The 14,706-nt window shown below is 34.4% G+C and overlaps 1 protein-coding gene across 3 annotated transcripts in view; it reads left to right on the top strand.

Moving 5' to 3' along the window:
• Positions 1 to 14,706, top strand: part of LOC117117064 (solute carrier family 22 member 3-like) — a 44,919-nt gene that overhangs the window by 17,495 nt on the left and 12,718 nt on the right. For all 3 annotated transcript variants that reach the window (XM_033261254.1, XM_033261252.1, XM_033261253.1), the window contains exons 2-5: positions 6,079 to 6,467; positions 7,052 to 7,307; positions 13,110 to 13,278; positions 14,136 to 14,280. In XM_033261254.1, the coding sequence (XP_033117145.1) occupies positions 6,079 to 6,467; positions 7,052 to 7,307; positions 13,110 to 13,278; positions 14,136 to 14,280 (959 nt within the window). The remainder of the gene's footprint in view (positions 1 to 6,078; positions 6,468 to 7,051; positions 7,308 to 13,109; positions 13,279 to 14,135; positions 14,281 to 14,706) is intronic.

Genomic DNA, 14,706 nt, shown 5'->3' with positions numbered 1-14,706 from the left:
GCGGGTGTAGGCTTACATGCTGATATAATATAATGGCATACAATTCTGTAGTAGCGAATGTTAAAAAAAAAAGATTAGGCCCTATTAGCTGCGTGGGCATTCTCTTTAAAATTCAATATTTCCAAAAATATCGATTTCATAATAAATTTTTTCCACCGCGCAAATCATATAGTAACAAGTGTCGTAACCAAAAAAAAAAAAAAAAAAAAAAAACGAAGCTTGTAAACAGCACGCAGTCATACTAATAAAATTCATACTAATAATATTAGGCCTTACTCTATAATTAAATTAGTGAGTAGTAGTACCTAAACAAATATGACTTCAAAAGATTAGTTGTAAGTGTGTTTAATTCTGTGCAGGAAATTGTTCATTACCGTTTGTATTGCTTAAGTTTGGCAGTACCGTTCATTAACCCTGACGCGCCGGTTGATAGATTGAATATAGGCAGCTGCCATTTATTCCTGTGCCAATGATAATGCCACGTTTGAATCTGCTGATACAGAACATTTATAAAAATAGTATTCAAGACATTGTTTACAATTAATAGTATAAGCCTCGTAAGTCATTTCAACATAATTATTAGTATAGTATTAGTTACCATGGTGATCACATCCAGGCAAGCAGAAACTGTGGAACGGTGACTTTTTCCAGTTACCATATTGGAGAGTGTAGCGTCAAGATGCGATTATCATAATTCCATATATAGTGTATTGTATTCAGTTGCATTTTGGACTTCGTGATTAAAAAACAAGACATAAACTTTATAACAGAAATATCAATTAGTTTAATATGTGCTAGTCTTATTATTATCTCATTGAGTTCATTAACTAAACTCCGATCATATAAGAAAGCTTAACATGAGATGTAATGCTTTAAAGAACCGGTTTATACAGGATAAGCAGAGAATATTATAATATATAATGAGAGTTTGATTCTGCCGTTCTGTAACAAAAACCTTCAACTGAGTATTTATTTTGTGACAAGTATTGCTAAAATGTGATGTAGGTCTACAGTTTTTAGAACAGCATTAGCCTGTTAACAAGTAGATATAATAAAAATCTTGTTTTTTTGTTGCTTGATTCGATCCACTTTACAGCAGTGGCTCTGAATATGTTTTAAACATTTTGATGCTAAATACAATAGCATATTTACAGCCTATGTAAACAGTACGTTAGTTTTTAATACTGACCTTAGTTAATGAACTCATAATTGGTACTATCATGTGTTTATCATGTGTTTAAAACAAATACACCACTACATTAAAAGAGAAAAGCAAATATTGCTTTAAAAACAAAAAAATAATTGCTATATAAAAACTTATTGACTAGGCCATACATGATTACAATTCAATAAACGCATCTTATCAACAAATATAAATACAGTCCAACCCTGGGTCCAAACCCGGGTCCAAACCCGTGTCCAGTACTGGAAAGCAAAACACGTCAGTTTGAGATTTCACAGTGACAAAACGCCTGCTCCCAGTCAATTTAATATTGTAGATGAGATTATTGTCAGCACACATAATGGTTGCCAGCACTGCTGTATTTACCTGTGCATAATATAATCAATGAACAACTTACCAGGAAGTGCTGTGTATGAGCGCATCCTCTCTGTCATTTTGGTAACGGCTAACCGTTGTATTACACAGTTGCGTAATTATGAGAGTGGCTAAAGGTTCTTCGGGCCCTACTACCCCGGGGGATGAATCCAGGAAAAATCCAATGTAGGGGCGGCGCCATGATTTGCCCGACGGGGGTCGCCGACGAGACAAGTGGCCGTCATCGGGCGTAGCTCAAAATCTTTGTAAAGTGGTCCGGGGAGGAAAACCCCCTAAAAAATATGACAATTTAGAGGTTTCAAAGGCTTTTAATAGATTTTGGAGTCTATTAATATGTATAAAATACATATAATTTTGTTTCTCCCCGACTAATTGTGTTTTTTTTTCTCCAAGACGGGGTTGCATCCCCCTTCCCCCGTAGCACCGCCACTGTACTGATCCAATGGGAGACGACTTTGGCGTTTAGGATATTGTTAGGGCCGGTCATATTTTTATGTTCTCCTTTTCTCGTTCTGTTTCTCAGGCCCCGCCCTATCGATTCAGGGGAAAATGTTAATGAATATCCCGGTGCATGCCCCTTAAGATCTGGGACCCCGAATTAGCCAACGAAATTTCATAGCTGTTATCCACTGATCCAAATACAAGTGTTTGTTAGGCCTACTACTACTAGCTGGTTGGCCTACGACAACGAATAATAACCGAGACTCGTAAATGCCGTATTACCATAGTTCACCTGTGCGAACTTTAAGCGCACACAGTGCTGAGGCATATATAAGAATACCTATTGTATATGTGTATAATTTGCAGGATTTATTGAAATCTGAAACAATAAAATTGAATTGATGAATGAATAAATAATACTATAAATATGGCCTAGTTCTATCTTTCTGTATAAGAGATTGCCCTGTAAAAAGGCTTTTAACATTTTTACTGCAATTGAAAAAGGCAGAGGTTGGCTCAGCTCAGCTGAGAAAATGTGTAATGAAATAAAAACAAATCATTTTTATCCACTCATTAGCGGTATTTCCGCAGCTACTTGCATACAGGTACAAGATGTCATTATGTTTAGTATTGCATTCATCATCATCATCATCCTCATTATCATCATCATCATCATCGTAATCAACATATCCTCACCATCGTCATTATCACCACCATCTACATCGTAATTATCTTCATCATCTTCAATTAAAAAATATCAGCAGTATCAGCGGACAAGTTATCATTGTAATTGTGCGCGCACGTGACGGGGAACGAGGCTGTGTTTAAGAGGGAAGTTTATATGTTATAATGATGAAAATATGCGAAAACACTATCATCACAGTGCTCAATGGTACATACGAGCAATAATAAAATACGTGATTCAAAAAAATTGTATCATTCGATATAGGCCTACTGATAATACCTTCAGCGGGGCACTCACTGCACCCGACAGTCGTCACGGCAGCTAACGGTAGCAGGATCCGGATCCTGCTAACCGTTAGTTGCCGTGCGTCCATACCAGAAAATTCCGATCCGGATACCAAGAATATGATGATCGAATCACTGGCCAATAAGAAACTGGAAATTGTAAACGAGTACGTGTGATTGGTTGATGATAGAAACGCGCTCAACTTGCTAACCGATAGCGCTTGCTAACCGTTAGCGTATCCGGATACCGCTAGCGATTTTTTCCCGTACGAAACATTTGAATGAAACTTCACTCGGGCCATCTCGGATTGACTCGAGTGAGTACGATACGAGGAACAAGAGCAGACACTTCGCAATGTCGTGACGCTCGAGTTTTACTATTATTGCTCTTTCTATGTTTACCTACGGTAGGCCTATGAAATTCACGGACTTATGTGATGTACGTCACTGTGTAACTAACTGTGACCTTCTTGGATGTTATTAAATGTTAGTATATTATCTACAACAACAACAGCTAGTACCTCCTGTTATAAAGTGTAGATAGGTACATGAGATATATTCCACTGCAGTATTTGCAATATACAAAATTAAAGTTTTAACAGAGCTAGGTAAGCCTGTTTGTAAAAATGCATGGATTATATTTAAGAATTTTGTAAAAGAAAATAATTATGAATGGAACGTTATACTTGAATGAGTTTTATTTTGTTATCTATAGTATTATTATCATTGTACTAATTTTGAATTATTTGGATTAAATTGAAAAATATTTGTAAGTATATAAAATTAATTAAGAGTTATATTTTAATATCAAAAATATTTTAAAAAAATATGAAAAGAAACAATGGAATAACGTTTGTAAAAAAAAAAGGCCTACTTATTTGTAAAATAGGCCTATTTAGCGGCATTCACATCGGAACCAAACCGTAATGGAAGCGTTTCCGATGTGCTGAAGGATTTATTTATTTAAATAAAGTATGTTATATTATAATGATATACCGTATAATGTGATATAAAAAAAAAATTATTCTATTAAACAATTTAAATTATATTTAGTTCCAAATTACCTTTATTCGATTATACACGTTACTGGTTGTATATATATAAAAAAAAAAAAACAGTAATGCCATGAAGGTAATGAAAAAAAATCGATATAGAAGGAAATATTGTACTGTACTGTACTGATTGTTTGAATAAAGGTGGTGGTTACGCCACGAAAGAGAAAAAAAAAAAACATTGAGCCGAGTTGAATTTTTCTCGCACGACGGTCGTACGATGAATTCGTATCCGATGTCATCTTCCAGGCGTTTTATTTGCGTTTTTTACTATCATGTTCAGCTTTTAAAGTTTGTATTTTGATCTGCACATGCTCAGATTATAATTAATTAACGTTCTGTAATTACTATTGGTACTGTCATTGCAAGTATGCTGAAAAACCAAAATTAATACCAAAGGAAACTATTAATTACGAATTAAAAATCTGAACAAAACGATAATTCAAAAACAGCAAGATGGTTCCACAAAAACCTGTTCAATAACAATGACGATATGATGACGATAAATTTAGATCAGCTCTGATTCAAACACAATGATGACGATGGAGAATATTATGATGATGAACATGATGAAGTAAATAATAAATAATATTAAGTAGTAATAGGCCTAATATAGGCCTAATGATAATAATCATGTGACGAATAGTATACCAATACATAAATAATAATATAATAATAATAATAATAACTGATGATAATATTACTGATGATGATGATGACGATGACGATGATGATGATGATGATGACGATGATGATGATGATGATGATGATGATGATGATGATGATGTTGGTGATGGAGATGATAAGACAGATAATGACGATGATGATACTCTGTGGCTAAATTATAAAACCAGATTTTCCTGGGGTTCGGGAGGCCTATTTTCCCCCATTGAGGCCTGTGGGAATAGGGGCTGGCGCCCCAAAAGTCCTTGTGTTAGTCTGGCCCTGCCAGCCTGTAAAGTAGGCCTATGTACTGTACCGTCTTGCGTTTAAGCGCCACTGTCCAGTGTGCAATATGGATGTACATGTTAAAGAACGTGTACACGAATAATGAAGTACGGTACCCTTTTTGGAAAAGAGCACCGGTAGTTTTGATTTTCTTTTGTGCAGATTATTCTTGGTGTTCACCGAAAAAACCCAATCCAGTGCCATAAAATACCTCAATGTCCGTACATTGTATTGCAATTATTAAGCCAGAATAACACAAATTTGTTCACCGTAACGCTCGCCCCTTCCTATTATGATGTTTTCAACTCCCCTCTGTGGCTTTATATATCAAAAAGAAATCGTATTCAAGAGCATTTTGAAAGAGCGAATCCGATGAGAAAACCTCTAAAATTATAATTTTGAATAATAGCCAAACAAACGTATACATTTGGTAGTCTTCAATACAGTAGATCACATTGGTACGATACAACACCACAGGATCCGACCAAGCTTCAACAATATGTATTTCTAGAGGAAAGGGAAAATACAGGCATAATGGAAAATTAAGTTCCCGTAAAAACACCACACCAACAAAACAAAACAGTTTCCGATATTTGTTTGTGTCAGAAAAATATCATAGGAGTGATGGTTTGCTCCATCTGAAGTGTTATCGTACTGAAATCTCAGTACATTCCCAAACTAGCGAAAAAATTACCGAAGTTAGCAAAATGGCTCTTTTACATACACGGAAAAAGCACTTTCATTCTTAAAGACTTAAGCGAATACCTACATACTATCGTATTAATTGTATTTTACAATTTTAATTATTTTTATGTTATATTTTTCGTATATACATTAAGTCATATAATCATTTTACTTTGTGCAATCATACTTATTTTATATATAAATATATATATATAATATAATTATATATATATATATATATATATATATATTCAGCTGATTTACATTTTACTAATATCTTAATTTGATAACAAGAGCTATGCTAAAGGATAAAAGGAAGGTATTATTTGCTTTCCCGTTATTATAATTATTCTCATTCAACTTTTGGGATAAACTTCAGTCCGTATCACAGGTTTTCAACTTGTCTTATTATGTTTTATCCCGAAGGTGACGTCAAAGAGTATGGTCGGCCTACCTCTTTTGACATCGACGGATACTTAAAGTCAATCGGTGAATTTGGAAGTTATCAACGCAGGTTCTTCGTTCTGCTGGTGTTCCTGTCGATTATCGATGGATTTATCGTTGTGTTCACGGTTATAACCAGCACAGCACCCGATCACTACTGCCGAAGCTTTCAGAACGAAACATATGTTCCGAGGACGCAAACTTCGCTTTGTGACTCATTTCCGATTTCCAGTAATAGCACTTGCTACACTGCAGATAGATGTCTGCGGGTCGTTTTATCAAACGGAAGCGACGGCAACGCAACAATTGCCGAATGTGATCTTGGGTGGGTGTACGACCAATCAATTTATCACTCAACGCCTGTAGCTGAGGTAAGTGGATTTTTCATAAACTATATTACTGTATATGCATTAGGAAGAAAAATTAAATTGAATAGCTTATTTTAGAATTAAGTTGGAACAGTACTCTGATGGAATGGCCAGAGCCACGGGCCCTCGGGCTGAGGTACCGCTCTCCTCTCACTCGACTGGATTTCTTTTTGACTCTCTCAACTGCTCCTCTCTATCAAATTGTTCAGTGTTTTAAAGAAAGACATGACTCCTCCTTGTTCGCGTCTTAACGTATTCCTGTCTCTTATACACATCTAGATGTGTATAAGAGACAGAATTAGGGTTAAATATATAATAGGTCACAATTCCAAATACATTAGAAATGTTGAAGACAATTTTTAACATACAGTACCAAAGATACATATGATATTTAATGTTTAAATGTTAACTGTCAATAAAGTAAAAGATAGAATATTTTTATATTTTATTTATTTGTTCTTATAATTACTACAAACCAGATGAACGTCTACAAACATGTCAATAAAGGAGCCTACTTTTTCTTGTGTGATTACTGAGTCTTTCCTTGGCTGATAAATCAATCTCCTTTCTTTTCTTTATTTTTGTAGTGGGATCTTGTCTGCGATAAACTATGGCAAAGACAACTATCGAAAACTGTGCATATGCTAGGCCGGCCAATTGGTGCATTGCTTATTGGGGTTTCGGCGAACAGATTCGGCAGCAAACCCGTTTTATTTATTAATACTTTAATTCTAGTTGGTGCTGGATTGTTGGCCGCTACAGTCAACAGTTTTCCTGTCTTCGCAGTGTCACAGTTTTTTACCGGTTGTACGGGTTCTTTAGTCAATATTGGATTGATTTACGGTAAGGTGTTATCCCTAATATAATGAGATCACAGTTTGTCGAATCGATTGTTTTCTACCATTTGTTCAATATTTCATATGTATAATTAATACAGTAATAATAGTAATATCTCATTTTAAAAGGATAAAAATGAGTCCCTAATTCATAATGAAACGATCATTCTAGCATTATACATGTCGCCAAAGCGGTATACCTGCGTTTCGTTTCAAATGATAGATTTTTAAAAAATATCTCACTTAAAATTATGATGACTTAGGAAAAATAGATGCATTGCATGCATAGTTAGTTAAGGGATATTATATACAATCGCGTGAAGAGTAGTCTTTTCATTCAAATTCGGTCATTGATGGAGAGCTCATGAATTAATTATTAACATTTTCAGCATGTTTGAAACATAAATGCAGGCACTTTGGGACTGCAAATTTAACGAGAAAGAAAACCGATCCTTTAAAAATTATAACCACCACTCCTGAAACTCCCTTTTAATTTTTTTTTTCTAAAAATCAAATATTTTTTTAAATTTATTTAAATAAAGCACTCCAAGGCAAACATCACAGTGGCAGAGGCATATCCATGAAGGGTACGGTGTGTGTGGGGTTTGTAAGGAGGTGAAATCAACTCAACTCAGGATAATCGCCAGTATTCTGAACAAATTACCATTGTAGTGTTGTAGCAAGAAACACTATCCAAGTCTAAAATTGTTAGAATTTTTGAAAATTCCCATTCCCCTGTCCAAAATACGAGTTAGTAAGATAACGACGAGAGTTGCTGGTACCGGGTAGCACAGACACGAAGGTACCCTTAGGGCGAAGAAACTCGTTGATCGAGTTCCTAGTCCACATATCAAGTGCCCTGAGCATCTTACATTAAATGGATATGTGCGCTATCTAAAACTACACTATTATAATATAGACAAGGCCATTTTAATCTACGTTTTGCTTTTAAACATCATCATTATTCTTAATGCTGCTTAAATAAAAGCGTGAATAAAATGGCTCTGCCAATTTTTGGAGTGACATTTAAACTATTTTTTACGTAAACTTAGTGCACATCCTAAGATAATAGACCTATATAGGAAATAATACATACAACTTGTAGATAGTACAATCGACCTATTGCATGACCTTTTACAAAGTGGATTGATTAATTATACCAATCGATACAGAGCATGCATCTATACCCAGCAAACACAGAAAGTTATTATAATGTTCGCGACCGTTGTGGTTGGTGTGTCAGAAAATAACGTTGACACAACGTTGCAGCAACATTACCAGGGGCGGATTTAAGGAGGAGGGCTGGGCCGGCCCCTTTTTGGAAAGATAAAATAGAAAAAAAATAGAAGAAAAAAATAATCGAACAAAACGCCTCAGAGGCTATTTTCGGGCGTCTAGAAAACGCGGGAAAATTCGCGGGGGGCATGCCCCCGGATCCCCCTAGGGTAGTGTTATCTCGATCGGCCCCACTTTCGGCTCCCTTTCGGACATCTCTCGATCTGCCCATGGTTGCAACCTTATTTAGTTATGAAATTACGTTCTAAATACGTGTTTATTGTTCTATAAACGTAACATAAAATTACCTGGGTAGGGCCTATATAACATCTGTAGATAATATCAGTTTGGCCGATAGCTCATACTTCTTTCATATGTCGATTACAAGTACCGTAAGTTAAACCGATGTTGACGAAGACTGAATATGAAATAACATTTGCCTTACATCATTACAGATTACCAAATCCATGCATGCTGTTTGGAATACCACTTTAATTGTAAATTACTAGGTCTCTTATTGGACTATCATAAAGTCAAAGCAACATAGGCCCATGCTTAATATTCTCTAGTATAGATATAACAAACCAATTCTTCATTATTCAATCACGCTATAATAAGGTGTGGATCGTTTGTAAACATGTTGAAATATTATTTGTAAGCACCAAGTCCTTAGATTACTAGCTCTTAAACTCGAACAAAAGATGTACTTGTAGGCCTACCCATGGGTGAAAGAGAATTTGTTAAATTGCTCTGTCGCGCCACATCAACAATCTTGGATTATATCTTTTTCATTAAATTGTGTTAAAGCTTTACTCTGTCAGGTATTTACGTACTCTAAACAAATAGTCAAGTTCGCCTAAGTCCAGAGAAATGATACAATCAAAATATTTGTAGTAATAATAAAAATCAAGATATTAAACAATCATAATAAAGCTTATTCCAAAGCTATTCAAATCTATACACTTACAGATTTGCTGGATATTGTAAATACTGTTAAAGTCATAGGATTACCAGCGCTTCAACTCGTACAAAAGATATATATGAGATCACTTCATGGGGGAAGAAATGATTTGTTAAATTGCTTTGCCCAACTTGAGACAACTTTAAATATATATAGTTGTATCATGTCACCAAACAACGGTCAACGTAACAATTTTCGAATTTTATCTTTTTATCAAACAATTTTAAAATATTTACTCATCAATTACTTAACCAATAGTCAAGTTCGCTGCCATAATTCATTCACTTTGTTTCAGGTCAAACCAGAATAGTAGTAGATATAAATAATAATAATAATAATAATAATGATGATGACGATGATGACGATGATGATGATGATGATGGTGGCGGTGATGATGATGAGGATAACGATAATGACGACGACGACGGCCACAATGATGATGATGATGATGATGATGATGATTATGATGATATCATCATTGGCTCCGTCAGTCACAAACAACTATGGATACAATTTCTCAAATAGAAAGGCACTTTTGGAAAATATGACTTTTCACTTATTAATTTTGCAAATTTTAAGAGCTTAATTTTATGTTTATTAAATTGATTAACTAATTTTCTTCAATTTCATTTTCATTATAACTTCCATTTACAAGCCCTCTCGTGACTAATAAGACCAATTCTAGCAGAACAAGTTCTACCACAATATCGACAATCTAGAGTTTGCACTACGTCATAATCTGTTGTATGCTGCTTCCTTTTCCTTCTTTCTCTTCTTTCTTCATTTTCCTTTCTGTAATCTTTCTCAAATTATGCTAATTCATCAGCTACACTTACTTTCCAAGACTCTCTGTCACAGGCTATTGCTTCCCATGTTTTCAGGTTCATCCCAACAGCTATAAGGTCTCTTTTACAGACATCCATGAACCTTAGTTTTGGCCTTCCAAAGTGTCTATTCCCTTGAGCAGTTTCACTGTATAGTAAAGCTTTTGGAATTCGGGAATCTTCCATCCTGTACACATGACCAAGCCATCGAAGTCTACGTTGTTTTAATAGAGTAAACATAGATTGCATGCCACTGATTTCTAGTACCTTATTGTTGGTGATCTGTTATGATGATGATAATAATATAAAGAATCAGAATAATGCTTATTTCAAAGCAATTTAAATCTATGCACATAAGTTTTGTTGGATATTGTAAACCATGTTGAAGTTTGTCTCTATGCAAGGCAAAACTGCTTTTCAAAACAAGAATTAATCCCAATACTATAGGCCTATGTGAGTAGGCCTGTGTGCTAACATCAAATAATCGGCAGTTTTGTTTTGTATCTGCATAGTAATCAATAATTGCTGCATCCTATACGTTGCAAAGAACATAGCAAAAAGAAAGTATAAGCACGTCCCTAATATACTATAATTGACTACGGTGAATGATAGCGCCGGCTAAAGAATGCGATGAGCAAGGCTTCCGTTCACAATGCAAAGCAATTTAAAAATAATTTAAAATGAAAAAAACATAACTTTAAAAAATGTTTAAACCACAACCGTTGCAAAACCCCTCAAACCGGTTGCGGTTGTACATTTGGTGGTGTGCTAAACCTGTCTCTTATACACATCTAGATGTGTATAAGAGACAGCATATCCATGAAGGGTACGGTGTGTGTGGGGTTTGTAAGGAGGTGAAATCAACTCAACTCAGGATAATCGCCAGTATTCTGAACAAATTACCATTGTAGTGTTGTAGCAAGAAACACTATCCAAGTCTAAAATTGTTAGAATTTTTGAAAATTCCAGAATCAGAATAATGCTTATTTCAAAGCAATTTAAATCTATGCACATAAGTTTTGTTGGATATTGTAAACCATGTTGAAGTTTGTCTCTATGCAAGGCAAAACTGCTTTTCAAAACAAGAATTAATCCCAATACTATAGGCCTATGTGAGTAGGCCTGTGTGCTAACATCAAATAATCGGCAGTTTTGTTTTGTATCTGCATAGTAATCAATAATTGCTGCATCCAATACGTTGCAAAGAACATAGCAAAAAGAAAGTATAAGCACGTCCCTAATATACTATAATTGACTACGGTGAATGATAGCGCCGGCTAAAGAATGCGATGAGCAAGGCTTCCGTTCACAATGCAAAGCAATTTAAAAATAATTTAAAATGAAAAAAACATAACTTTAAAAAATGTTTAAACCACAACCGTTGCAAAACCCCTCAAACCGGTTGCGGTTGTACATCTGGTAGTGTGCTAAACTGTCTAAAAGCAAGATACATTGCCAATAGACCATTCCGGAGTGTCAATCAAACTTAACTGACTAATCAGAACAGTGCTAGGAATGCGCGCGCGTCTTACAAACACACGTGTTGTCCCACAAAAACGCACGTGTTCGCGTATGTTTTAACACTGCCGTTTTGTGGGACCTTAGCAACAATATCCGAGGGGCGGAGCTTAGCGGAAACGTCCATTCGAGATCCCACTTATTCTGAGACTCTAATTCCAGACCACTTTTTAAAGAAGCAAATAAAAAATGTTCAATCTTTTAACACAAAGCTATGGAGTTGGGTGGGTGGGGAGGGGGTAGGGTGTGACTGGGGAACATCTCCGCACCACCAGATACGACAATGTGAAAATCACTTTATCTACATTACTTCAGTGTACCCATATGTATCGATGGGTACCAGTAAAATTGCTTCACTTTGGTTTACTACTTGCAATGTACATGCACCGTATTCATGAATAGGTCTATTTTCATCCAATGATAAAAACAATACCATGACCAAAGTTAGGCTACAATTTAAAACATCAAACAAAATAGAGCGTGACAATAATTTCAACTGATAAACATATAAACATATTTTCAAAAGACAATACTTGTAGTGCATCCTACCATGGCATGAGCTGAATACCTTTCTTAATAAACTTTAGAATATTTCATAAATTCAAAAGAAACGAGGCTCTTTGCATGGTTGGTTGTAGAAGTGACAATGACAAAAATAGGTTCCTCATTAAGGAGCATGGGTACACTGCAGAACCTAGGTCAAAATTATTTTAAACATAGACATATAGTCCATTATCGGAGAAGCTGTTATCAGCCATTGGTTGTCTGTCAAAACGTAGGTCCATTAACAAACTTCCTCATAAGTTGGATACGTAGTTGGAACTCGAAGTCGTGATGAACATTAAAATTTTTACAGACGAATTTTAACTCATTCCATTGTACAAAATAATTCGACCGCCACAGCATAGAGTATTTGCGCAAGCACAGTAAACTTAAACATTAGTTCTAAATTTTCCTGCTTGTAGCGAAGCAGATCTAAAATTTATTTATGATGTATTTCAAAAAATATTCACTGATCATCGAAGAAGACATTACGTCTACAGAAAAGTTGGACCAAACAAACACCAAGGTTTGACAATGCTAAAACTGATCACAGATATTATACTACCATAATGACTTTGATTAATGTGTGTGATTAATATAATGTATTGCGAAAATTGTGAAAAAATAACTTCATACACTCGTATTTCGAATGTTTGTTACAACTGAATATGTGTTTTCCTCTCACCAGTAACCGAACTCGTTGGGCCGTCGAAACGAGGTACACTTGGACTTCTATATTATCTGGGGTACCCAATAGCTGCCATGATTATGCCCTCAATTGCTTCTTTTGTGAAGGACTGGAGAAAGTTGGATATTTTTCTTTGCATAATATTTTCATTTGCATTATCGTATCTCTGGTAAGTCAATCAATATTAATGGAATACTATTGTATAATATCACAAGATGTTAAGCTACCTAGTTGCGTATACAATGTGTATTTTCTTTTATTTATTTATGTATTTATTTATTATTATTATGTTTTATTTATTCCGGTTTACAAATGCTCAAAGTACAATTCAAGATTTAAATGAAACGCTTACAATGGAATCAATAGAGTAAAAATACAGAGATATAAAACCATTAATACAAAGATTAATAAAAGTAAAAAAGCGTTGACAAATATGAAGACCTACAGTATGAAAACAAGCAATACATTTACATAATTAAATTTGCTAAATAAGTTAATATTAATAAGAAAATCAAGAAGATTAAAAAAGCAAGGACAATTGTTGTGAATATTATTTCCAATATATAAATTATTCTGTTTTATTTAGTTTATAAGTATATACTACATATATTATTTATATATCTATATTATCATTGAACTTTTTTTCTGGCAGGTTGCAGAAAAACAATCATAACATGAATAATGAGTTCTGGTCATAATAGAATAAAAACTGTACTCTATCTAAATGGACACTTATAATGTTTAAATCACTCAAGAGCAAACCGATTATAAAATATAATACAATATTCCCGTAGAAAATTGTTTCTTGCATTTACAGTAAATTGATTTATTTGATACCATAAACAAATGGAAAACCAAGTGGCCGGGCAAGAGGCACAGAGTCAAAAGTTGATATCGGGGATAACCCTCTAAATCCTATCAGATCTAAATCTTAACAGAGGATGTATTTATAAAATGTATTCCTGGTGATTTTACGCCTTAAATATGTTAATGGTACGGTGTTGCATTCTGTTGCTTCCGAACTAGGATTATTCCCGAATCAGTGAGGTGGCTACTTGCTCATGGTCGCGGTGAGGAGGCGAAACGTATTCTATTACATGCTGCTGTGGTCAACAAAGCAACACTCAGTGTAGATAAACTAGACGAAGTCAATCACTTAACCACAATAACTGTAAGTGTACTATGTTTTTAAATATATATCTATGTAGTATTTTATTCAATTCAATTCTATTAAATTAAATTCTATTGTATTCCAATAATAATAATAAAAATAATAATAACACAAATAATAATAATAGAGTATTATTAATAATATTAAATAATAATCACAATATGAAAATAATAATAATAACAATAGTAATAATAACAATAATAATAATTGTTAATATTGCATATTATTGCATGAATGATATTCCTAATACCTAATATCCAGAATTTCTACCAATTACAATTATTTTTATCCACCTTTCCATGAAAAATCGACACCATTGACCCCTGATGATTGTGTCGAAAAAAAGCTAAGACTGGGTTGTTAAAACAAGCCTAAATTAGTATAATATTCCTATAGTAAAGTAATACTGAATTAATTCTTGAAAAT

Source organism: Anneissia japonica, unplaced genomic scaffold (genome assembly GCF_011630105.1).
Source record: "Anneissia japonica isolate Jap-2015-1 unplaced genomic scaffold, ASM1163010v1 scaffold288094_len592898_cov174, whole genome shotgun sequence".
Taxonomy (NCBI): domain Eukaryota; kingdom Metazoa; phylum Echinodermata; class Crinoidea; order Comatulida; family Comatulidae; genus Anneissia; species Anneissia japonica.
The sequence above is the reverse complement of the archived record's forward strand: the minus strand, read 5'-3'. Positions and strand labels throughout refer to the sequence as shown.